Source organism: Mirounga leonina, unplaced genomic scaffold, assembly GCF_011800145.1.
Source record: "Mirounga leonina isolate KUSES-001 unplaced genomic scaffold, KU_Mleo_1.0 Mir_201, whole genome shotgun sequence".
In the NCBI taxonomy this organism is placed as follows: domain Eukaryota; kingdom Metazoa; phylum Chordata; class Mammalia; order Carnivora; family Phocidae; genus Mirounga; species Mirounga leonina.
Window position 1 is genome coordinate 28784600 of NW_023270504.1, and position 26153 is coordinate 28810752.

At 53.5% G+C, this 26153-nt stretch overlaps 1 protein-coding gene across 2 annotated transcripts in view; it reads left to right on the plus strand.

Annotated features, from left to right (window-relative positions):
- IQSEC3 (IQ motif and Sec7 domain ArfGEF 3) overlaps positions 1-26153 on the plus strand; it is a 102540-nt gene that overhangs the window by 61886 nt on the left and 14501 nt on the right. Inside the window, exons 4-7 of one of the 2 annotated variants that reach the window (XM_035027901.1) lie at positions 2567-3678; positions 5522-5683; positions 22130-22252; positions 22717-22883. In XM_035027901.1, the coding sequence (XP_034883792.1) occupies positions 2567-3678; positions 5522-5683; positions 22130-22252; positions 22717-22883 (1564 nt within the window). Of the gene's footprint in view, positions 1-2566; positions 3679-5521; positions 5684-22129; positions 22253-22716; positions 22884-26153 lie in introns of those variants that run through there. The other variant, XM_035027902.1, reaches the window with a different exon arrangement.

The window sequence follows — 26153 nt, forward strand, 5'->3', positions numbered from 1 at the left end:
TTTCCCATTCTGGAAACATTTCAGGCAACAGGATTTCATATCTTCCCTCTGTTGCCAATAGCATCTCATAACCTGAAGAGAATGCTCTTGGGCCTAAGGTTTCCCACCAGGTAAGAAAGAAATATGAAATCCTGCTTGGTGTCCATTTCTCCTGGTACTCAAGGAGGGGTCACAGGGAGACAGAAATTGACGGAAGGAGGCAGTTAAGTCGTCAGCTCCCCTCACTCCGTACACTTCCTCTTGGAGGGCTCTCCTGCCTAGTCAAGGCCAATCCCCATTCCAGACCTCAGGGAGCCTGCCAGAGTTCTGTGGGGACACTGAGCTACAGTGGTCTCTCCCCTCTGACCTGATTTCTGTGAAAGCAACAACAAAATGCCTGAGATATCAGAAATATCTGTGTTTCTCTGGAGATCCTGGGTACATGATAAAACCCCATAGGTATGGGAGGCAGAATTCTGATGGCCCCAGATTCCGGCCCCCTGGTGTGCACATCCTGTATAATCCCCTTCCGTGGGAAGTGCCATGGGACTAGAGGGCATACTAGGGTATCACTCCTCTGATTAGGTTACTACTCAGTTGACCTTGAGTGAATCCGAAGGAAAATCACCTTGGGTTGCTTGACCTAATCAGGTAAACCCTTTAAAAGAAGGTGAAGCCTCAGAGTCCTGTTGGCCTCAAAGGGCCAAGCTACCATGTGGCAGAGAAGGGCAGGCAGTTGTAACTGAGGGCCTCAGCCTTAGAATCTCAAGAAACTGAACTCTTCCAACAACAATGAGCTTGAAGGAGGATGCTGAACCTTGTGTGAGATTGTGGTGTCAGCTGACACCTTGATTTCCTCCAGGTGAGATCCCAAGGAGAGAAGCCAGTGGAGCAGTGCCCAGACTGACCTACAGAGCTATGAGAACATAAGTGGGTGTTGTTTTAAGTGGCTAAGCTTGTGGTAATTTGTTATGCACCAGTAGATAACTGATACACTTGGTATGGTACAGGACACCTTATTGGCCCCTCAAACCTTAATAAGATTAAGTTTTCCAGCTATCTTCAGAGAGGACAGCCGGACTGGGGAAGACAGACAGCATAAGGCCACTAGGTTTGGGGATGGGAAGGACCCTGAATGGCGAGATAGAAGAGCTAAAGATAGGATTCAGGTTATCCCGTTTTACCCGGGATCGTCCCTGGGTGTTGGGGTTGTGTCTGTGAGGTTTTCTGGGCTAGAAGGGTGCCCCTGCTAGTCCGTGGGTGGCGGGCACCCACAGGGAGGAAACCAAGGGGATCGCTGAGCTTGTGAGAGGCAGTCACTCCAGCTGCCATGGCCAGTGAGCCAACATGGGTAAACGTTATTTGTCACTCCCATCTCAGGGGGAAAGTCTCTCTGGTCCTTTCCTATGAGGTTTTGATAAGGGAGAAAGAGTGAGAGCATCGCCACGTGAGGGGGAGAAACGACCATAGGAGGAGGACAGAGCTGGGAGAAGGTGACTAAGGGCCTTGAAGACACACCGGCCCCTTCTCACAAGTTTTCCTGGGTTCACACTGCCCACATGAGGTAACACGCCCCCACCAGCCCCACCAAGCCCTGCCCTGATTGTACAGCTCCCATTGTTGAGAACAGAGGTGGCCCAAATTATGGAGCGTGGTAGCCTGGAGGGATTCCCACTCTTGAAACACCCGCCCACCCACTCTTCTGCCCTCCATCCATCTTTTTATTAAATTCACATTTATTTTTTTTAAGATTTTATTTATTTATTTGACAGAGACACAGCGAGAGAGGGAACACAAGCAGGGGGAGTGGGAGAGGGAGAAGCAGGCTTCCCGTGGAGCAGGGAGCCCAATGTGGGGCTCGATCCCAGGACCCTGGGATCATGACCTGAGCCGAAGGCAGACACTTAAAGACTGAGCCACCCAGGTGCCCCTAAATTCACATTTACTGAGCATCTACTACGAGCCAGTCCTTGGGCTGGGTACCGGGAACACGTTGTTGATCAAACCCCAATCCCAGCCCTTATGATGATCCCAGGGTCAGGAATTTCTGCAATGCAGTGATGAGGAAGAAAGGTGAACAGGAGTAGCAGTAATTTTTTTGGTAGCACTTCTGTTTAATTTTTAATTTGTTATTATTTTAAATGTACACACAAGTAGAAAGAAGAGTGTAGTAAACTTCCAGATAACCACCACCCAGTTCCAACAATTTTTGTTAATATTATTTCATCTACAGTTCCACTTTTTTTGGATGGAGTATTTTAATACAAATTCTAGATACTGGGTATTTCACTCGTAAGTACTTCCATACAGCTCTCTGATATGAACGTTTTAAAATAACCACGGCAGCAGCAGTATCTGACCCCCAGATGCACCACCCTGACCCCTTCCCCACCGAAGCCAGTCCTACATCCTACACCTCTAAGAGTCTTGACAAGGACCTGGTATCTCAGGCCGTGACATGCTAGAGTTTCAGACTTTGGCCCTTCAGTACCCCCCAGCTGTGTATTCCTGGGCCCTGACAAAGCTTAGCTGGTGACCCCCGCCCCAGGCCTCACTGCGCTCTTCCTCCTCTCTGTTCTTGTCGCAGATTGAAATGCTAGAACACAAGTACGGGGGCCACCTCGTGTCCCGGCGCGCAGCTTGCACCATCCAAACCGCCTTCCGCCAGTACCAGCTCAGCAAGAACTTTGAGAAGATCCGCAACTCGCTCTTGGAGAGCCGCCTGCCGCGGCGGATCTCCCTGCGCAAAGTCCGGGCGCCCATGGCCGAGAGCCTGGCGGCCGAGAAGGCGCTCATGGAGGGCTACGGCCTCATGGGGCTGCCGCTGGTGCGCTCGCCCTCCCTGCCGCCCACCTTCGCGGGCACGCTCACCGAGCTGGAGGACTCCTTCACCGAGCAGGTGCAGTCCCTGGCCAAGTCCATCGACGACGCCCTCAGCACCTGGAGCCTCAAGACCATGTGCTCCCTGCAGGAGAGCGGCACTTACCAGCTCCACCAGGCCCTGCACGCGGGCGCGGGACCACCGGGCCTGGAGGCCGAGATGCGGGAGCTCGATAGTGCCCGTCCCGCGCCTGGGGAAGCGGCCGCCGAGGCCGCCGGCCTGCCCCAGGGCCACAGCAGCACCCTCATGATGGCTTTCCGGGACGTCACCGTGCAGATCGCCAACCAGAACATCTCCGTGTCCTCCGCCGCGGCTCTGTCGGTGGCCAACTGTCTGGGCGCGCAGACCGCCCAGGCCCCGGCCGAGCCCGCGGCGGGCAAAGCCGAGCAGGGCGAGGCCCCCGGGCAGGAGCCCTCGGCTGCCGCAAGCCCTGCTCAGGGGGACGCGCCCGCCGAGAACTCGGGCGCAGAGGCCGGAGCCAGCGGGGCCTGGAGCGCCCACTCGCCTGGGGCCGCCGCGGCGGTGGCGGAGGGGGCGGAGGGGGCCGCGGCGGCGGAGGAGACCGGGGAGGTGGGGCAAGGCACCGAGGCCGAGGCCGGGGACAACTCGGAGCAGCTGAGCAGCAGCAGCACGTCCACCAAGTCGGCCAAGTCGGGCTCGGAAGTGTCGGCCTCAGCCTCCAAGGAGGCCCTGCAGGCCATGATCCTGAGCCTGCCGCGTTACCACTGCGAGAACCCGGCCAGCTGCAAGTCGCCCACGCTGTCCACCGACACTCTGCGCAAACGCCTCTACCGCATCGGCCTCAACCTGTTCAACATGTGAGTGAGCACTGGCTGCGGAGCTCCGGGCAGTCCTGGGAAGATCGGTGGGAAGGGGGCGGGGCGCAGCGATTACAGGGGAGCAGGGGCCGGCTAATTTCCCACATCATCCCAGCGCCCTCCAGGGTGACATTGGTGCCGCACCTGCTCCTCCAGATGCGGTGTAGGGATGCACATTTTATTTTTAATTGTGACAAATTTATGTTCAGGATTAGGGACAACACAACACATCAAGCCCATGCTTTCACCGCTATTCCTGCTTAAGACGAAGCTAGGGCTTGAAAAGCGAGAGAATCGAAAAGAAAATGCAGTATTAAGTAAAAGACAGTACAGGTCGTATGCAGACTGAGCAGAAATCATCCAGGGAGGACACGAAGTTAGGGAAACAGCATCATCTCTATGGGATGATGTCAAGCAGAGAGAGCAAGGAGAAAATGAGGAAAGGCAAGGGAGGGTCTGGGTGGGGGAGAAAGAAGAGACTGAGCATAAGGAATACAGGTAAAAGGCAGGAGAGGGATGGGGATAAAAGGGCGAGACAAGGAAGCCTAGGTGGCGCAGAAAGAGAACAGGAGAATGAAAGCAGAAAAACAAACAAGTGCTGGGGTTCAGAGTCCCCCAGCCAGAGCCCCAGCCAGAACTGTCCTTGCAACTAGAGTGTAGACAACTGGGGGCCAGCAGGATACGCACGCCCCTCCCATAGAAATCTCATTTCCACCCTCCATTCACCCCTCCCTTCAGAGCCCTGAGCCAGAAAATTGAACATCTCTCCCACCCATGTGTCCGTTCATTTATTCACTCAACTGTTATTTATTAAATGCCAGGCGCGTTGACCACAAAGATGAGTAGGGCACATGCCCTGATCTCAAGCTTATATTCCAGGGGCTGATAGCTACTGTTCTAGGCTCACCTTACATAAAACATCTGCAAACTTCCTAACAATATCTAGAGATGGCCTTATGCCATTTTACAGAAAAGAAGCAGGCTCACACAAGGAAGGCGAGCTGCAACTCAAAACTCACGCAGATAGTAGGATCCCTCAAGACAGTGGTGCTCAAACTCTCTGTAGTGAAGGACCACTTTGGGTTTTTACCCGATAGGTTGTGGGCTGATACTTTTGTGAAATGCAATAAAAATGAATTGCTAGAAAAACAATCACATGCTTGGTTATCCTGAAAATGTCAAAGTGCTATAAAAAGTTCTAAATGTTTGCCCTCTATTTCATAGCTTAGTACTTAGCTTCTCCTGAACCAGTAAGATACAGTTCAGGGAACAGCATGGATTTGCAGGCCATACTGTGAACACATTTGCCTAAAGGTACAGCACCCACACCCACACCCAAACGTAGAGATGCAAGCGTGAGAGAGTAAATGGTGGAGAACAGGAATCTTGAGTCCACTATGGACAATGTGGTAGGAGAGCTCACCGCTGCTCCCAGTCTGGTCCTCCCTCCCAATTCCAGGGCGGGTGCTGTGTATAGACAACAGAATACAGACAGGGAGGAAGGGCCTTCGTGGCAGGCCTCACGGCCCTCAGGGAAAACAGAAAGGAACCTCTCCACCTGCTCTGGAATTCAGACCTCCCCCAACTCCTTCCTTCCGCATGCTATCTTCACTCCTATGTATGTGTTGGGGTGGGGGTTGTTCAGGAAGATGAGGCTCCTGGGAGAAGCACTTGGGATGGGGAGCCCATCTGCAGTGGAAGGAATCCTGGCATTTCGGAGGCATTCTTCCCAGAAACTTCCAGGCACTTCTATGGGTTCCATGGGCTGGAAGAAAGGGAAGAAAGAAGTCATGGATAGCCGTGGCTCACTCTCTACTCCTCCCACCTCCGCTCCCACCCCTAGAAACCCAGACAAAGGCATCCAGTTCCTGATCTCTCGAGGCTTCATCCCTGACACCCCCATTGGAGTGGCCCACTTCCTGCTCCAGCGCAAGGGTCTCAGCCGGCAGATGATCGGGGAGTTCCTGGGCAACAGCAAGAAGCAGTTCAACCGCGACGTGCTGGAGTGAGTGCCCCTCTCCCCACCCACGGCCCAGGGTCCCATAGGACACAGGGAAGGGAGCAGGACCCCTGAAGTCTTGGCCCATCACTGTATCTTGACCAGCCTCTGTTTCCCCCTCCTAAGTCCTGCAGACATTTACTGAGCGCACTCTGGGCAGGGTCCCATTGAAGGCACCAGGGGTATAGAAATGGTCAAAGGAGACAAAAGGCCTCCCTCCCTGCTTACCCTCTGGGGCAAGAGAGTGAGCCTGGAAAAGAAGAGGACTATGTCTGCACTGGGGCCATCTCTGCCTGGTGAACAGGACCTCAGCCCACCCTGTTGCTGCCATCTGCCCAGCCCCTGAGCCCCCACAGGCTGGCTTGCGCTCCACATGGGCTCAGTTTCATATTGGTGGAGGCAAACATGAGTCAGAAAAAAGGAGTTAGACTGAGGGTTTTTAGAGCAAGAAAATACTATGATTCCCTAAAGATACGTTTACCACCAAGATCAACAGATGGGGGCAGGATGAGGGGCCTGCCTTCGCCAGCGCTCAGCTCTGCTCGTGTGGAGGCGTGGCCAGGTGACCCCCTCTTCACTCACCAGCCTCGAGCCGCCGGGCACAGGGTGGCATCCTTGGGGCCACCTCTCCCCTGGCAGAGAGAGGGTGAGGCCCCATGAAGTCCGCTCCAAACCCCCTTCTTGAAGGCCGCGCCACCCCTCTCTCCACTTCCTTCTTGGGAGGTCAGCAAAAGTGTTTCTTGGGCATTCTGAGAGAACCTCTCCCTTTCGTACTTGCTCTTGGGGCAGCAAGGGCCTGCTGTAGGGGGGCAGGGAGCTCCTGCCCAAGGGTTTGGGAGCATGGGACTCATGCAGCCTGACTGGCAAGGTTGTCACGTGCCTGGAGTGGGTGCTCAGAGACCTGGCTTCTGTTTACGCAGCAGTCTTGGTGCTGCGTCTTTGGACAAGTCTCTGCCCTTGGGGCCTGCGCTTCCACGCCTGTGGACTGCAGGGGCTGGATTATGAGGGGTAGACCAGTGGTCCTCTGGAATCCCTGTCACGTTCCTAAATTCACAAGCAGTTGTCTAACTGAGTCAGAAGAGCAGGGGGGCTTGGACACATCTGAGGGACCTTGAAATGCCCCTTAGTTGACAGAACCCAGTTCCCCCCTTTTGGACAATCAGGACCCCCCTCCCCAAACTAGTGCTTAAGATGCTCTGAGTGCCTCACAGAGGAAAGTGAACTGATAAGTGTGCTTCCTTCCCCCTCCTTTCTTCTCCCTCTCCCTCGGGCTCCCCTTTCTCCTCAGCACCACCCCTGCCGGGTAGGGTGCCCTAAGAGGATGCCCTGAGGAAATGATAGAAAGAGGAGAAAGATCAAGCTTTCTCTGTCTCCTTCTGCGCCCCGACTTCCCTCCATCTGGCTCATCTCTCTGGCCTTTTCGTTTGCTTTTGTCCCCGTTTTACTCCTCCGTCTCCGTCTCCATAGGAGGGTGAGTGGGGGCGCTGCACCTCCTCACTTCCTTCTCCCCAGCTCCCTGGCTCCCTGTGCCCCTGGGGGACCCTGCTTTGTCTCTCTGCTCTGGGGGCTGCCTGCTTCACTCACAGGCCCTGACTGACTATCGTCTCTTCTGCCCTCCCCAGTCCCCGTGTGGCCTGGCCCTGAACTTCTGACCCGCTAGGCCCGCAGGGACCCGGCGCGCTGGGAACACAGGGTTTGCTGCCAGCCCGGTGGTGCCAGTGCCGAGCAGCACGATGCAAACTAACTGCCGTCCTCCCCGGGGAGACTGAGTGTGTGGGCTGAGACAGGGAGGGGCGCCGGCTGGGGACCGGGCTGGCAGCTGAGGCGGGGAGCAGGCTAGGGATGAGGGGCAGCGTGCTGGCAAGAGAGAGCTGTGCCTGAGAGGGCCCGCTCGGAACCCTGGCTCTGCTCGTCTGGTGCTGGGAGGCCTCCTCCGGGCCTCAGTTTCCTCACTTGGAAAGCGAGAGGGTAGGGCTGTGCCATCTCCAGGGTCCCTTCAACTCCTGTGAATCTATCATCTTACCCATTCCTCGGTGTCTCTGTAGCACACTGGGATGGTGCAGTTTGCCCTAAACGTCAAGGCCATGCTTTGTCATGCCACCGGGGCATCCTGGAGCAGCCCGCGCGCTCCAGAGCAGTGAGCTCACCATTCCTTCCACAAACATGGAGTGCCTGCTCTGGGCTGGGAACGGCGCTGCGCTGGGCATGGGTGCCAATGCGGGATGGGAGCAGGGAGGAGGAGGCGTGGCTCGTGGCCTCAGGGGAATTTACCGACCTGGGTGAGCGGAGGAGTGTGGAAAGCGAGACAAGGGGCCAAGGAACCTCCCTCAGGCCTTGGGGTGTCGGGAGAGTGGAGTGCAGAGCTGAGCCCCCATCTACCCCATGGGCGCCTGGACCCCTTGTGGTTTATTGTGCGGCGTGCAGGCCCTGGGCGCCGAGGCCCCAGCACACCCAGCCTCTGCACGGAACAGAAGGGGCTCCTCTTGTTTCTCCTCCACAGAAAGGAGCCCTCTTCACCCAAGTCCGCGTGGCCTCCTGCCTGGCTTGTCTCCCGTGGGCTGCCAGCAGGAGATGGAGAGCCGGGAAGGGGCAGGCACTCACAGGGGAGCCGGACGCTGGCGTTCTGGCGGGGGGGGCGGTTCCCTGCCAGTCAAGCCAGCTATCCTGCAACCTCTCAGCATCTGCTGCCTCTTCCTTACGCCCACCAGAGAAAACACACAATAACAAAGCCACCGGTGCCATTTTGCCCGGGCGGAAAAGGCTTCATTGGGATTCTGAACAGCTTCCCTGCCCCCGCTTGGTGACATTCAGCATGTCGCGTCCGTTCTGTACAAAGCTGCTTGCTGAATAAAAGGACATAAATCACCCATCCCCTTGGAGACTGAGACAGCCCCAGCCGCAGCACTCTCCAAGATGCAGCCAGGCAGGAAGGGGAGAGGGTGGAAGCCTCTAGGAGGGGACAGGGCGGAACCCCCACCACTACCACCGGCGGGCCTGTGGAGAAAAGGAAGAGAGAAGGGGCCGAGCAGAATCCTGCTCAGCTGCTGGCCTACAGCTGAGCACCATAGATGCCGCAACATCGCCAACCGAATCGGGCCCTTGGTGCTCCTGGAAGCTGATCTCTTCTGCCCTTAGTGCCCTGATTCCATAGCAGATCCGTTCCAAGAAGGAATGTCTTTAATCAGCGTGTATCGAATAATAATAGAAGGCACCCTGAGCTCGAAAGGCCACGTCCATTCCACTGTTTACCTGGGAAGGGCTTGGTTTTTATAAAGGAGAAACCAGCTTGCTTCCTCACTTGTCAAATGGGGACAAAAGGAACATCATACAAATATTAAAATGCATGTAAAGTGCTTACGTCAGTGACTGAGGCTTAGTCAGTTCTTTACAAATATTAGCTATTTCTATTATTATCTTTCTCACTTGAAAGTGCAGGACATCAGACGCCTCCCCACCCCGGCCCCGGCCCGGTGAGCAATCTGTCAGACACCTCAGGTCTGGTTTGCGATCAGGTCCACTCCCCAGACAGCAAGAACTTGCTGGAGCTTGCCGGGGAAGGGAGAGGCGCTCATTGGGGGACCATCCTGCACTCTGAGGAAATCCTCTCTGGTGCTGATGGGGGAAGGGACGTGGAGGCCTGGCCGGAGGAGCTCCAGACATCAGCGGGGGTTAGGATCTTTGGGCGCTGGAAGCTTCTCCCTCTCAGTTTTCACATGGCTGGGAAATTTGGCTCTGCTCTATTTCCCTTCTGAAATGTTCGCCTCAGCAGTTTGAAGGCCAGGGGATGGGGAAACGTTCCCTGCTGGCTGCGAGCAGACTCTTTTCTGGCCTGGGTGATCTTTTCTGAGGGGAGTCACATACCCAGGAAGGGCAGGGGTATCTGTCATATCCGTGGAAGTGCACAGAGGGCAGGTTTTGGGTTGAGTTGCCGGAAGAGTTTCCTGGGTGTTCCTTCTCTCGCTGTGTCTACTCCGTTTTTTGTTCAATATTAGAGTTTGACATTTTAGTCAGATCGCATTATTTCACTTCTTTGGAAATGTGTCGGCCAGAGTGTAACAGATTTGTTCTTCTTAGGGGACATTCAGAAATGAAGACAGATTGCCTGTCCAACTCAACAGGCTGGGAGGGCTAGCCTTTCATGGCTAGGAAGAAGTTATTTGAGAATGTCCTGCCCGTTGTGCCGTGTGTAACCTGAGAACGGTTACTTCATTTCTGGGGAATTCCACCAGGAAGGAGAGAACAGGCTGGGGCCCATGCAGACCCTTATAGGTCTGGAGGAGGGTGGAAAGAGGCCCGGGGCAGGCAGGGATAGACTCTGCGCTTATTCCCACTGCTTTGAAAACTTGACCCAGCCACCACCCAGCGGGATAGAGGGAGGGGGTCTCTTCTTTTTTTCTTTTTAATTTAATTTAAATTCAGTTCATTAACATATAATGTATTATTAGTTTTGGAGGTAGAGTTCAGTGATTCATCAACTGCATATAACACCCAGTGCTCATTACATCACGTGCCCTCCTTAATGCCCATCCCCCAGTTACCCCATCCCCCTACCCCCTTCCCCTCCAGCAACCCTCAGTTTGTTTCCTGAGATTAAGAGTCTCTTATGGCTTGTCTCCCTCTCTGGTTTCATCTTGTTTCATTTTTTCCTCCCTTCCTCAATGATCCTCTGTTTTGTTTCTTAAATTCCACATATGAGTGAAATCATATGATATTGTCTTTCTCCGATTGACTTATTTCGCTTAGCATAATACCCTCTAGTTCTATCCATGTCGTTGCAAATGGCAAGATTTCATTTTTTTGATGGCTGCGTAATATCCCATTGTATATATATATCACATCTTCTTTATTCATTCATCTGTTGATGGACATCTGGGCTCTTTCCATAGTTTGGCTATTGTGGACATTGTTGCTATAAACATTGGGGTGCACGTGCCCCTTCGGATCCCTACATTTGTATCTTTGGGGTAAATACTCAGTAGTGCAACTGCTGGGTAGTAGGGTAGCTCTATTTTCAACTTTTTGAGGAACCTCCATGCTGTTTTCCAGAGAGGCTGCACCAACTTGCATTCCTACCAACAGTGTAGGAGCGTTCCCTATTCTCTGCATCCTCGCCAACATTTGTTGTTCACTGCATCCTCGCCAACATTTGTTGTTCCCTGTCTTGTTAATTTTTGCTCTTCTGACTGGTATAAGGTGGTATCTCATTGTGGTTTTGATTTGGATTTCCCTGATGCCGAGTGATGTTGAGCATTTTTTCATGTGTCTGTTGGCCATTTGGATGTCTTCTTTGGAGAAAGGTCTGTTCATGTCTTCTGTCCATTTCTTGATTGGATTGTTTGATCTTTGAGTTTGATTGAGTTCTTTATAGATTTTGGATACTAGCCCTTTATCAATATGTTATTTGTGAATATCTTCTCCCATTCTGTTGGTTGTCTTTTGGTTTTGTTGACTTTTTCCTTTGCTGTGCAAAAGCTTTTTATCTTGATGAAGTCCCAATAGTTCATTTATGCCTTTGTTTCCCTTGCCTTGGAGACATGTCTAGCAAGAAGTTCTTGCAGCCGAGGTCCAAGAGGTTGCTGCCTGTGTTCTTCTCAAGGATTTTGATGGATTCCTGTCTCACATTTAGGTCTTTCACCCATTTTGAGTCTATTTTTGTGTGTGGTGTAAGGAAATCGTTCAGTTTCATTCTTCTGCATGTGGCTGTCCAATTTTCCCAACACCATTTGTTGAAGAGACTATCTTTTTTTCCATTGGATATTCTTTCCTGCTTTGTGGAAGATTAGTTCACCATAGAGTTGAGGGTCCATTTCTGGGCTCTCTATTCTGTTCCATTGATCTGTGTGTCTGTTTTTGTGCCAGTACCATGCTGTCTTGATGATGACAGCTTTGTAATAGAGCTGGAAGTCCGGAATTGTGATGCCGCCAGCGTTGCTTTTCTTTTTCAACATTCCTTTGGCTATTCAAGGTCTTTTCTGGTTTCATAGATTTTAGGATTATTTGTTCCAGCTCTGTGGGAGGGGATCTCTTCTAAAAGTGAAGTCTTTAAGTTTATGGCCTTGACCCCTCGCCTCTCCAGTGCTCTTTCCCCTGACCCCCCACCCCCGCCATCACACACATACACACACACTGACAGACAAGAGATTTTCCTTAACCATAAAGAGTTATGAACGTTTTGTACCCACTTACTCCTGTGTGTAGAGATCTTTGGACCCTAAGTGTGGGGTGAACAAGTCCAGAGTTGAGGCTCCCTTTGGCTTGGTCACATTAGTATATAAATTGGACTTTCACACAAAGCCCTACCACCCAGTCCCCTCCTGATACCTTGGGCCCTAGTTCGGGAGGGCTCTCTCAATCCTGTGTGGTACTCAGGGGTGGCTTCCAGTGGCCACTCCTCGAAGTGGGATTTCTAGGGAGTAGGCTTCTAGGGAAGGGGCTTCCTGGGAGTTCCACGCCCCTGAGGTTTGTAGGAGGGCCAGCTGTGAGTGAGGAGGCTGTGAGACATAACAGTGACAGCTCACATATATCAAGCATTCGCTGTGCGCCAGCAGGCAGTGTGCCAAGACCCATACGTGCAAAATCTCATTCCGTCTCCGCAGCAGCTCTGTGAGGTGAGTGCTATTAATCTGTGCCAAATGAAGGACCTGAGGAGCAGAGAGAGTCGGTAGCTTGCCCACAGTCACAGAGCTAACCAGTGGCTGAGATCTGAGGGCAGGCAGAACGGGTCTACAACCGGAGCCCATAACCTGACGCCATCCCACCTCTCTGCCTCATCTCAAGGGAAGTGTGGTCCAAATGCCTAGTAATTTTAGTCAGACCCCAGTTGCGAACTGTGGTGCTGGAAGACCCCTTACACGGCCTGCTTGTCCAGCCCTCTCACCCAGGCAGAAAGTGAGGCCCGGAGAGAAGAAATGACTAGTCCCCTTGGCCAGGGGCAAATTGAATGAAATCAGGTACTCTTCCATCCCTGGACCCACCTTTTTTTGCTCTGCTCATCCAAGAAGAAAGCAAAACTAAGAAACTGATTCATACCTCTCAAGAGGTCTGAGCTAGATCCCGTTTCCTCTCTCCCTGATAGATGGATATTTTAAAGAGTTAATGGATAAACATCTAGAGGTGTAATTTCAGGCAGAATTAACTGCTGATGATGGTAAGGGTCTTAATACCTATGCTAGAAGGAACTTCAAATTCACTTACTCACTTGGAATGTCAACTCAGCCTTGGTCTCCAGGTACATAATGAAAACCATCATCCATGAAGCTCTGTTATATAGCTTTACATACATTGTCTCTTTTAAAACTCAGAACCACCTGCCCACTAGATGGGAGAGGTGTCAGCTCCACTCTATAGGTGGAAAAGTGAGGCGTGGAGAGTCGAGGTGACCTGAACTGAAAGGCTCAATGATGGAAACAAGATTCAGCCTCGAGGGTGTCTGACACCAAAGGCCTGACTTCTCATTCTGCGCGCTCTTAATGCCCTGGAGCAGTGGTTCTCAAAGTGTGGTCCCCGGAACAGCAACAGCATCACTTGGAAAGTTGTTTGCGATATCAATTCTCAGATTCCACCCCAGGCCCACTGAGTCAGAACCCTGGCGGCAGCAATGGTGGGTTCACAAGCCAGCCAGGTGGTTCGGATGCATACTCAAGTTTGAGAACCCCTGGCAAGCAGGGATGCTGCCAGGCCCAGGCATCCACACTGACTTCGAATTCGTTTGGGTAGTTTAAACTTAGTTCTTTTGGTTCCTGAGTCCCCAAGGTGTGACCAGCAGCCATCCCTTCTGAGGCCCTCCCAGACGAGATTGTCTTTGTCCCCTTGTCGTCACCAGGAATGCTGGCCGGTCCTCTTGCGTCAGCTTCCCTCTGCTCTATTTTCTGAGCCACATCGCACTTTTCCAAAAAGCCTTGACCTTTGTTGGGCATGTTATGAGTTCTGCCTAACAAAAATAACTCTCTGGCGGATGGGGATATTTTTAATTGAATTGTATGAGCCAAGAACTGCAGAAATAAAACCAAGGTTCCTACATCCCGTGGCAGTGGGCGGTTTCATTTTCCATCCTAATCCTGGAGCCTGGGCTTAGTCCCCGCCTCGGGCACCAGGGCCCCCCCTGCCGTCTGCAGCACTGCGCTCGCACCTCTTCTGAGCTCAGCCTGCACCTCACCTTCCAGATCTTTGCTGTCTCTTCTGGCCAATTAAAAATTCCTGCTGCTATCATTACCTATTTTCAGCTCCCAGTCAGTTCCTTTGTCTGCCAGACGCTGTCTTGCTATCGTAAAAGAAAAAAAAGTTGAGATGACGAAATTCATTTTGATCAGAGTTGTGTACGACGCTTCATTTCCCTGCAACACAAACTGCTTCCACGCACAGCTCAGTATTAACAATTTTATGCAAGGTTGTACCTGTTTGTACAGATGCAGGGAACATCTGTGCTTCTGCTCTCCCAGCCTCTGTGAGGTGCTTGCACAGGAAAGAGAGGGAGGGAGGCCTGAGCAGAAGCTACAGCTCTTGTGATTCACTCACTCGCCCATCAGCGGCACCTCCCTGGGCAGGTGCAGATAGGCTCGGCTGGATGCGGCTTAATGGGCACCAGCCTGCCCTGGTTCTCATCACTCAGTCGCTTGCGCATGCGGCTGAAGGAAGTGGGAAACCTGTGTCCGCCACCCTGCCTCACTGCCTACGGGCTGGCATCCACGGGGCTGTTTCCTAGGCAGCTCTGTCCCGTCTCAGGGGCAGCTCCAGATGATCTTGGCAAAGCAGGCCCAGCAATCCTGAGCCACCGGGCAGAGCTCCCAGAGGCTCAGGCCACTGGGCTCCCTCCCTAGCTGAGCACATGCTCCAGGTCCCATTCATTCGCCCAGCTGGTCTCTCACGCATTCATTCATCCCAGAAACAGTTATTGAATTCATATACACGCCAGGCATGCAGAGAGTAACAGAACGGCCTCTGCTGGAAGGAGTGCAGAGCCGGGTGGGAAGACAGTCAGGTAGATGTTAATGGCACAGGGGACACCTACAGCAGTAGACAGAGGCGTGTTCGGGAGGCTGTGGCGGTCCAGGAGGACTCCTGGAGAGGTGGCTAGCTCACCAGGGACCTTGAGGTTGGGGTTGGGGGGCAGGAAGAAAGAACAGCATGTGCAGAAGTGTCAGGCTCGAGAGCCAGACTGCAGGAGGGGGAGCCAGTAAGTGGAAGGGGCAGGAGAAGCTGGGCCACTAGCAGGGCCCTGCTTGCTTGGCCCAGAAACTTGGGCTTCAGGCTAGGGATGTGGGAAGCCTTGGAAAAAATAGAAGCAGAAAAGTGAGTGACAGGACCAAATGGGTGTCCTAGAAGGATTGTTCTGGAACATGACTTGCGGACAGCGAGGCTGGTTAGGAGGCCATCAGAGTCACAGTCCTGAAGAAATGTGAGAAATGTGGAGACCCTTAGCCTTGGCAGTGGCCATGGGAGGGAGAAGCAGGCGGGGCCCGGAGGCGTGGCCAGGCGGCGGAGCGGGGGAGGGTTGCGGGTCCAGGGAACAGCCTCCAGAGCCACTGAGAATTCGGAACACTCAGTCTTAGCATATGAGTATGCTTGTGCTTCAAGCTCTCTAGGGTAATTTGTGAAATTACACCAAATAAACGTGTGTCTATTTTCAGTTTGGGAAGGGAGATGCTGGGGTCAGGGACATTTCATCTGAAGAATCCCTCAAACCAGTATTGTCAAATATTTACCGAGAACAAGTTGAAATACTAAACACCCGCTGAAACATGACATGTGTGCAGGCTGACTTCCCTGCACGAGATGCTAGCACCACCCATGGTCTTGTGAGTATGCCCAGGCCAGCTCTGCCTGCCATTCACACCAGAGCACCCAGATGAGTTCAACAGCCTCAACTCAGAAGTGCGTTGGTCAACTTCCAATCAAACGCGGAGTTGATGGTTTACTTGCCCCCTCTGGACTCAGCAACATTGTCTTTTATTAACAATACAGATCAACCAAAAAGGAAAATAACTAGTTAGTGACAAATAATAAAATGAAAAGGGTCAATTCATCGCAAGAGATACACACCCATGAGTCGTGCAGGGAGCATTCAGAGCCGTGGCGAAGGGGAAGGCAACCTACACAGAGGTTGTTAAGAGAGGGAAGGGAGCATGCTCTCTCTCTCTCTCAAATAAATAAATAAAAATATTAAAAAAAAAAAAAAAGGGGACGCCTGGGTGGCTCAGTTGGTCAGGAGAGGGAAGGGAGGCTAGGGGCCCGGCTCTAAGTTGGAGGCCAGGGGAAGGAGGCTCTGGATGGAGGAGGGGCACCCTCAGAGACCAAAGAGTCAACCTAGGGGAGGGTGGTGTGAGGAGAGCAGGAGAGAGGAGTGTTTCGAGAAGGGAATGATTAACCATTTTCATGCTGCCAAGAGGCTGGTGGGATGAAAAGTCATTGCCATTGGACTTGGCAACGTGGCATCCAGCGTGGCCTTGACAATAGAAGTTTTAATGGAATGCTGGGGGTAGACACTTGGCAGGAGCGGGATGAAAAGTGAATGGGATTGAGCAAGTGCAGACAGCATGTGTAGGGACACCTTCTAGAATTTTGGCTCCAAAGAAGAGTAGAGAAAAGGGGTAGTGACTAGAGGCAAAGAAGAGTCAAGGCAGGGTCCTAATTTGTGAAATAGGGAAGGCAAGACTTTGGGTGCTAAGGAGGATGATTTAGTAGACACTAAGGTGGTACTACAGGAAAGACCATCTCAGACTGAATGTGTCCCAACCCACAGTCTCAATCTCTCCTCCTGCATATGTGTCCACCCATCATGGACTCCACTTAAAAATTAGCACCACCAGCCCTCAGGTGCTCAAGCCAGAGCTCTGAGACTCACCATTGATTCTTCTTTTCCTCACTTCCCACCTTCCTTCCATCACCCACTCCCATCAGTTCTTCCTCTAGGAAGATCTCTGATCGTCCATTCCCTTGGCCTCCACCTTGACCCCAGCATCATCAGCTGTTACTTGGACCTTGGCAGTAGCATCCTCACCCCTGCTTCATTCTTGTTCCCTGCCCTCCCTTTTCCACTCCTTCTCCCCCAAAAGCCAGAGAAATCCTCATAAAACCAACTGACTCATATCACTCCTCTGATCATGTCCTTCTATTGTCTCCGGCTGCATTCAGGAGAAATTTCGAAATCCTCTCGTGACTCACAGAGCTCAGACTGGTCAAGCCCCTGTCCACCTCCCCAGCCCCACAGCCTCCCACTCTCCATTCTCCCCCTTACTCCTGCAATGCAGCCTCACTGACCCTTTCTAGGTTCTTGCAAGTTCTTTCCTACCAAGGGCCTTGGCATATCTTTCCCTCCATTGCCTGAAAGCTCTCCCCCACCCCTCTCCCCCACCCCTCCCCTTCCCTTGGTCAGCTCCTATGCATCTTTCAGGTCTCAGCTCAATGTCACGTCCCCAAAGGGGCCTTTCCAACCATCCCAATATGAAATATGGAATACATCCTTTATCCTCTCATGGAAGCCTGTCCTTTGCCTGCATAGGATTCGAAACAATTACAATGAAATAATAATTTTTGACTCTGGGTATCACATTTGTCTCTCAGCAAGACAGGGTCTGTGTCTGTGTTGTTTGACACTTATTCCAAATAGGGGAGAAAGAAAAAAGTCCCCACCAGGGGTCAGAGAAAGCACCAGAGAGGAGAAGGGGGAGATCGAGGATTGGTCCCTGTTGTGGGTTCTGTGTGCCCAGGTCAGCTCTGAAACTGAGAGATGGCCACGCAGCTTCTGTGTTGCCTGCTGACAGTGAAGGGGCTCCTGGCACATGACTGTGACTGTGCCCAGTTGTCCCCCCTTCAGACCCCCCACAGGCTCCCGCCAGGCATCTGGATAAGACAGCAATCCCCAGGGAGAGACACATTAGCACAGTCCCCGGAGAGGGGAAGGAGGCAGTGGGCTTGCCCAGCCCAGGAGATGCCAGCAGGAAATGTGATGTGTGCAGCCCCCACCCCCAACTCCGCCCCAAGGACTGGCCCTTTCGTGAGCTTGTTTCTTTTTATGCAATAAAAAAATAACAGGATGATGGTTAACATCACACAGGATGGAGAGAGAAGATGAAGTCTGGGCGCACTCAAGTGAAGCCTAAGAACAGTTCTTAGTAAATGTGAGCACAGAGGGCACGACCCCCACTGGGGTTGGACCCCTGTTGGAGTGGAGAGGGCCCCGCTGGGGGGAGAGGCCTCACCAGAGCAGGAAGCATGGGGCAAGCCCCTTTGCAGTCTCAGTTTTGCCTTCTGCAAAACGGGGAGATTATATGCCTGACAAGACCCCCCGGAAACGTGTGATGTTTTTGACCTTAAAGATGATCAAAGAGGAAAGACAGCCATGGGCTGTCCTGGGTGGAGGCGGCAGGATGGATTTGGAAAACTGTCAAACAATCTGCTCCCCACAAGGATTCCGGGGTGGCAAAGAAGGATGGGGAGGGGGCGATTTTATGGTAGACCCAGCAAATAAGAGAAGCCGTGGGAGAGAAGAGGAGAGGGAGAAGAGTTCGCCGTGCAGGTTGAGCTGGCCCTTCAGGAGAGGAAAAAGCGTCAGGCTGAGAGGAGGGGCATGGGTTTGGGTGACTGCAGGATGGCCGAGGCCCCTGAGGTGAGGGTCCACAGGGGCAGGCTTGTCAGGAGAGAGCACAGCCTCGGCCTGGCCAGCTGCCCCGGGAGGCACAGGCCCCACCAGGAAGGCACCATGTGGTCCCCTGGGGTGAGGGAGAGAAGCAGCCAGTCATTGCCGACTGTTTTCCAAAGCCAGCCAGGAATGATGCTGTGGTCTCCTGCTGCCTATGGGCCCTCTCTGCTTCCAGGTCCTTCTCAGACACTGGGGGGCAGTCCTGACAGGTCCCCTGGCCCAGACCCCAGCTCTCCAGAGAGGAAGGCATTTGGCTTCTTGGGGATAGTAATGCCCTACCACCACCAAACACAGCTTCTTTCCTTCATCCGGGGGTCTGGCAGAACACATTGAGATTCCCCCCGCCCCGGGATCTGAGAGCCCCAGGACACTGATGCCCCATGGTAGCAACCTCAGGGAGTCAGGAGGGAAATAAGCACACGTGTGTGTGTGTGTGTGTGTGTGTGTGTGAAGGGGGCACTGCATCTGTCTCCACCTCTCCCATCCCTCCCTCACTGCTCCCCCTGCAAAAGCAGCCCCTGACAGCCTGAAGGGGCACCTGCATGCTCCCAGGAGCTGCTGCCTGGTGGCCCGTGAGTTGCTGGATTCACATTTGTCTAAAAGCCTCCACATGGGCTGGACCCCCTCCTGCCCTGGCGCTCAGCTCAGCCATTGGTCTTCAGGTTTTAAGGATCGCCTAGAGAGTTTGTGGAAAATGCTGATGGCCAGGCCTCGCCTCCACGTATTCTAGTCAGTAGATCTGGGATGGGGCTCAGGCATCTGCATTTTACCGGACCGTCTCACAACTCTTACAAGGGGCCCTCGAGGATGTGGGGTGTAGACGTGCCCCGCCCCACGGCCCAGGCGACCTGTCGCAAAGCCCTCCCCCCGGCCCTCTCTCCTCCCCAAGGCCCGTGACTGATTTACTCAGTGCTCCCCAGTCTGCAGGCTGGCATTTCCACCTGGCTGCGTCTCAGGCTCTCTCATTACTGGAGCTTTCGGCCGAAGCCCCGAGCGAGCCAGGGAGCGGGCTGTGCGTCACCTGAGTGAAGGCCTGGAAACTAGGCCATCGTGCTTGGCCAAGCAGATCCCACTTTCTCCCAGCTGCTGCACTGCCTCCTTCGGCTGCCCCCCCTCCCCCCGCCACCATGGTGCCTGGGGCCTCGGGCGCCCACCCCCTCAGAGCACTGGGGCAGAAGGCACAGCAGAGGCTCTGGGAGCGCCACTTCGGAGGGACGCAGGGGCCCCGTAGCGGTGGGCTGGACAGACTGATGGGGCAAGTCCTGGGCAGCAGCTGGACGCCCGGCCGGGGCACCAAGGGCCAGCCTGGGGCCCTCTGCCCTCCCCCATGGCCTTGACATGTCAGGTGGGGGCGGCGATGAGCAGGTGCCGCCCCAGTCCAGTCCGTGGTGTTTTCCTCCACCTCCATGTCCTGTCTTTTTCCACCCCTCCTTCGCCACTCTCTTCTCTGTCTGTCTGTCTCTTTCTCTTTCCCTGTCTCTCCCCTGTCTCTGTCTGTCTCTTGTTCTCTGTCTCCATCTCTCCCCCGTTTTGTGGGTCTTTCTCTCTTCTCCCGTTCACCTCCTTGCCTCTCTTTTTCTGTCTTGCCTTCTCTGTCCTTGTCCTCTCTTTCTCACCTGACTCTGTATCCTCTGCGTCTCTCACTGTCTCCATGCCGGTCCCCTCCCTGTCTTTGCCTCCCTGGCTCTAGCTCCTGGTCCCCTCGCTGCAGGACCACAGCGGTTCACCTCCTCTGACCGGCCTCGCTGTCTGGGTCAGTCATGCACGATTCATAACTCCTGACTGGGCTGGGCTAGGGGACACGTGGATGTGGGCCCCATGATGTGGCTCTCAGGGCTCACCTGCCAGTTGGGGAGGGCCTAGGGAGGAGGTGACACGCTGCTGGGAAATCAGAGTGGCCTCTCCCCAGGCTGGACCCGGAAGCTGCTACCACCAGTTGCCGTCTCAAATGGCCAGACACTGAAATTCCAGTTGTCATCCTCGGGCCACATTCTTGCCTCGGCCTCCCCCAGCGCCACCCTCTCACTCACTAGCCAGGCAGACAAGCCTGCCAGAAGGCTGGGTGTGACCAAGCCATGGATGGGCTCCCAGCCCAGAGATGGCCATCTCCCCTGTCCTTGCGAGCCAAGGACGGCTCCCAGCCTCCCCTTCCTAGAAGTCTCAGTGGTGCCCTCTCCTCCCTGTTCCCCCTGGAAGGAATGGGGGAGGGAGAGCCCACAGGCCACCAGGCCCCTGACCATGGCTGTGTGGGTGTCTCCCCTTGCTTTCTCCTAAAAATTGACATCACAGCCAAGGTTGTGTCTGGATCTCTGAGTCTCCTAGGTGGTGGGCCCTGCACAGGAACCGATTGTGTGGAGGAAGTGGGTCCTGTCCAGGGCTCGTCCCTCTGCTCACGCGGTTACTGGGCAAATGTTGCCTGAGTCCTCCAGGGTGCTGGGCCTTGAGCCACACGCTGGGCTCGAGCCTGGAGCTCACCTCACCTTTTTGGGCAGGGAAGCGGGCAGCGACCAGGCCTCAGCTGCCCGGGGTTGTGACCCTGTGGCAGCAATGGCCAGGGCTGTGGAGGCAGAGGGGCTGCTCTCCGCAGCGGGCACCATGAGACTGGCTACAAAAGGACCAGGAGAGAGGAGACCGGGTGACAGCACAGGTGCAGAAAGGGGGGAAATCAGCGCCGAGAGGCTGTCGGCACGTGTGAGCTTCTGCAGTTCTCAGCCACTCAGGGCTGCTGCTTGGCCAGGTCTGCGCTCCTGCCCACTGCTCGCGCCCTAGGGCCCAGAGGAGGGTGAGGCAGCGGGAGGTAGGGGCTGGGAGGGGCCTGGCCCCAGAGCCCATGGCAAGAAGGGGCCCCAGGAGCAGGTCAGGCTAGAGGAATGACACTGCCACCTGCAGGTCACTGGAATGTGTCCCCGACCTCGCCCCACTCACTGAAGGGGGACATTCAGATGCAGACTCTCCAGGGCTAGAGGTGACATTTCAGAGGCAGAGGGGCCCTTGGGGAGCAGGACTCTGGCCTCGTTCCTTCTCAGAGAGAGAAACTGAGGCTCTAAAAGATGAGTCTTGACTGAAAATCACAAAAATGCAGTGGTAGGCCCAGGCTCAGAATCGCGCCGTGTTTCTCACACAGTGCCCTTCCATGTGAAGCTGATTTGTCATTTACTTTTCAGAGGCCACAGCTTCCCTGAGAGCTCAGGGCTCCTGGGCTGCAAGGGAGATTAGGATGAGCCCGCTCCTCTCCCATCCTGCCTGAGGCAGAACCGAGGGCTGGTACCAGAGAAGCTTTCAGGCACCGGGAAACCCAAGTGGGAACGAGAAACTAGGGAGACAGACAGACTCCTACCACGGGCAGAAGAGTGTAGCGTTCTCATTCTTATGTCAAGCCTTTGTCTGACTCTGAGACCCTCTGAGGCTGAGAGGAAAGGACCTGGGCTCTGGAGGCGGAAGATCAGCCATCCTCCGGCTGTGCAGCCCTGGACAGCCCCCCGGCCTCTCTGGGCCTCAGGTTCTTAGTTGTGCAGTGGAGACGTCAGTTAGCCATCTGCCTCACAGGGCTATTGCCTTAGAGGAAGGACACTGTGAGGGAGGGCCCTCTGGGGTTATTCAAGGGAGAGCCCCGGGGGTGATTTGGCCTAGGAGGCCCAAGTTAGTCCCCTCCTGGGTGGTCACAGGGACCCAAGTCCCCCCCCCCATCCACCAGGGCAGGCAGCCCACGGCGGGAGGGAGGGTGCACCTTGCACCCTACTCCTCAGCTGTGTCGGGTTGAGGGAGGTTTAGGGGCCAACCTCTCCTCAAGACCCCTCCGCCTCACCTGCCCCCAGCTGCGTGGTGGACGAGATGGACTTCTCCAGCATGGAGCTGGACGAGGCCCTGCGGAAGTTCCAGGCGCACATCCGCGTGCAGGGGGAGGCCCAGAAGGTGGAGCGGCTCATAGAGGCCTTCAGGTAGGACCCCCTTCTGTAGCACCCCCTCCCCTCACCCAGCCCTCAAAACACACGCCTGGGGCACGGGGGACCGGAGATGCTGGGGCGGGGGGTCAGCCCGGGGCTGGGGAGAAGCCCTCCTGGTGGGGCAGCAGGGGTGGTAGGCTGGGTGGAAAGGAAGGAAGGGAAGAAAAGGGACAGGAGCCCTGGTGCTCGCTAAGATGGAGCAGCGCTGGGCCCTCCAAGTGGACTGCAGGCATCTCCCTCATCCCTCATCCAAGCAAGGTGACGGGCTCCATGGCTGTGTGGCACCTTCCCTGTCCCCTCAGCCGGGAAGAGGACCAGGCTACAGGGCACACAGCCATCATTAGGGACCCGATGCCCTCGGAGAGCCAGCATATGGGCCCCGACAGCCCCCGATCTCTGGAGCTCAGGGAGGGGAGAGAGGGCCTCACGTGGCACCCCTCTCTGTGTCCCCACCACAGCCAGCGCTACTGCATGTGTAACCCCGAGGTGGTACAACAATTCCACAACCCCGACACCATCTTCATCCTCGCCTTTGCCATCATCCTCCTCAACACCGACATGTACAGCCCCAACATCAAGCCTGACCGCAAGATGATGCTGGAGGACTTTATCCGAAACCTGCGAGGTGAGGAGGAGGGGGGAGGAGGGGCGAGGCCAGGGCTTGGGCGCCATTCTGTTCAGCGTTAATTCTGGGCTGCCAAGGGTGCGGGACGCTGCTGTCTGGTCCTGGTCACGCACAGCAGTCTGGGAAAGCTGCTTGCGTGCCAGGCATCTGGGCAGTTTCCTGGAGCCATTACCACTCCCCTAGACGTCGAGCCGTAGCCCTTGCCCTCCCCGGAATGTCCTCCATGGGTTGACCTCTAGGTGCGGGCGCCACGGCTGGTGCCAAGGTGTACCAGCCCTTCCCACTGCACGACGTCTGGAGGCGTTTAGGTCTTGGGTCCATTTATGTCAGCCTTGCAGACAACGCCTTGGCACCGACCAGCCAAGTCCTTTCCTAAAGGACATAGTGCAGCCCCTGGCAGGGCTCAGAACAAAGGTGGCAGGATGGGATATGCGCTCAACAGGGTTCTTTTCTTTCCTAGCATTTAAGAAATCGAAGCTATACATGCACATAATTTAATAAAGTCAAATAATTCTACAAGGCTTACTCCAAAAAAAGTTCATCCCTGCCCCCGTCACCACTCTCCTTCCTCAGAGGCAACCACTCTCAACTTTGTTTTGCTGTTTCTTGTGTTTCTTCTCTAGCACTAAACAACATGCTTTGGCTGCTTTTCTTACGCATTTTTTCTAGTTAGTATAAAATCCAATTGTAAGGCGTATAAATCTGAGAGCTTGATGAATGCTTATGTTCATATACACGTGTGTGATCATGGTGGTAACTAGACGTATTTCCCAGTGTGTAAAAACCACTCCGTTGTACACCTGAAACTAACAGGATGTTAGACCCATTCAGTACCCCTGCCCGAGGGCCAGCTCTTCTGACCTGCCATCCCCACTGACGAGTTGTGCCAGTTCTTGAACTTCATATGGGTGGGATTAAATAGTACACACACTTCGGTTTCTTTTATACACTGTGACTTGTTCATTTTTTTAATTTTAAGTATTATTTACTTCTGTCTCAATCCGTTCAGGCTGCCGTAACAAAATACCACAGCTGGGTAGCTTCTAAACAACAGACATTTATTTCACACAGCTCGGCCGACTAGGCCGCCCAACGTCAAGGCCCTGGCACAGTCCGTGTCTGGTGAGAGCCCGCTTCCTGGTCCTGGAGGGGCCCTTCCGGCTGTGTGCTCACATGGCGGAAGGGGTGGGGAGCTCTGTGGGGTTTTGTTTTTTTTATACGACACTAATCCTACTCATGAGGCTCTATCTTTATGACTTCTGCAATTTCTAAAGGCCCCGTCTCCTCATACCATCCGTTTGGGGGTTAGGATTTCAACATATGCATGGGGGAGGGGGCCACAAACATTCAGACCACAGCAGTTTCCTAGAGTAGAATATAAGGATTAGCTCTTTTTCATCCTCATCCACCTTGCCTAGCCCGCCCCCGCTAAAACTACACTGTGTTTATGTTATTAAGATGTAAACACAGTCCAAAGCTGAGTCTTGAAGTATGTCATGATGACAGACCCTTTCTATTTCTGCTTTCCTTGGAGTGAAGTTAGCACTTACGTTCTTTGTCCCTTAGCTTAGCTCTCTAGGTACCCGCTATTGATTCCTCTCCAAACTCCCCACCCTAAGTGTCACGTTCCTCTCAACACATGGAGCCCCGGGGAGGTCTTCTTGGAGTCTCCCTCCTGGAGCCTCTAACTCTGCTCTGATCTGGACGGGTTACTGGGCCAGCACACAGCAATCGGCCTGGGATACTGTCCCCCATCATTTGGGGGCCTCCTCTTTGCTCCCGTGTTCGGTCCCTGTATCCTAGATTTCATGGCTTGCTCATTTTTAATTCACTTCCATAGAAAAGGTACACTGGTGGCAAACTTTCTGAGAACCTGTGTGTCTGAATCTATCATTTTCTACCTTCACTCTTTTTTTTTTAAGTTTTTTTATTTATTTGTCAGAGAGAGAGAGAGGGAACACAAACAGGAGGAGGGGCAGAGGGAGAAGGAGAAGCAGGCTCCCCGCTGAGCAAGGAGCCTGATGCGGGACCCATCCAAGGACCCTGGGATCATGACCTGAGCCAAAGCCAACTGCTTAACCAACTGAGCCATCCAGGCATCCCAACTACCTTCACTCTATTTTTTTTTTTTTTAGAGGATTGTTCTTTCTTTTTTTTTTCAAAGATTTTATTTATTTATTTGACAGAGAGAGAGAGCGTGCGAGAGAGGGAACACAAGCAGGGGGAGTGGGAGAAGGAGAAGCAGGCTTCCTGCGGAGCAGGGAGCCCGATGCGGGGCTCAATCCCAGGACTCCGGGATCATGACCTGAGCCGAAGGCAGACGCTTAACGACTGAGCCACCCAGGCGCCCACTACCTTCACTCTTGATTGGGCGTTTGACTCGGAAGAGAATTCCAGATTGTAAACAGGGACTCAGAATTCTGAAGGCATTGCTCCATTGTCTTTTAACGATGGTGCTGCTCTGTCGTTCCAATTCCTCACCTTTTGCATATTAATTTTTCTCTCTCTCTGAAAATTTACAGGCTCTTCTCTTTGTCCTTTGTGTTCTAAGTTTTCATGATGTTCCACCTCATTCTGGTTCTTTTTTCAGTTGAAGTATAATTGACATCCTGTTAGTTTCAGGTGTACAACAGTGGTTTTTATACACTGGGAAAGGAGTCTAGTTACCATCTGTCACCATACAAAGTTACTACAATGTTATTGACTCTATTTCCTATGCTGTACATTATATCGCCATGATTTAATTTATTTTTAACTGGAAGTTTGTACCTCCTAATCCCCTTCACCTATTTTGCCCACCCCCAACCCACCTCCCCTCTGGCAACCAACAGTTTGTTCTCTGTATTTATGAGTCTGTTTCTATTTTTGTTTTGTCTGCTCTTTTGTTTCGTATTTAGAGTCCACATATAAGTGAAATCATATGGTGTTTTTCTTTCTCTTTCTGACTTGTTTCACTTAGCATAGTACCTTCTAGGTCCACCAATGCTGTTGTAAACAGCAAGATTTCATTCTCTTTTATGACTCATATTCCATTTTATGTATGTGTCACATCCTCTATATCCATTCATCTTTCAATTCTCCCACATCTTAGTTGTTGTAATGCTCAGTGGACATGGGGGTGCAGATAGCTTTTCAAACTGGTGAGTTTCTTTTTGGTTCTTTTATCATCTCTTGTGCCAGTGCTGGGTTGATCCTTCAGCCTAGAAACATGTCCTCCGATTGTGGGAAGTTTTCTTAAATATTGTATTTGATCATCAACCCCCTTCGTTT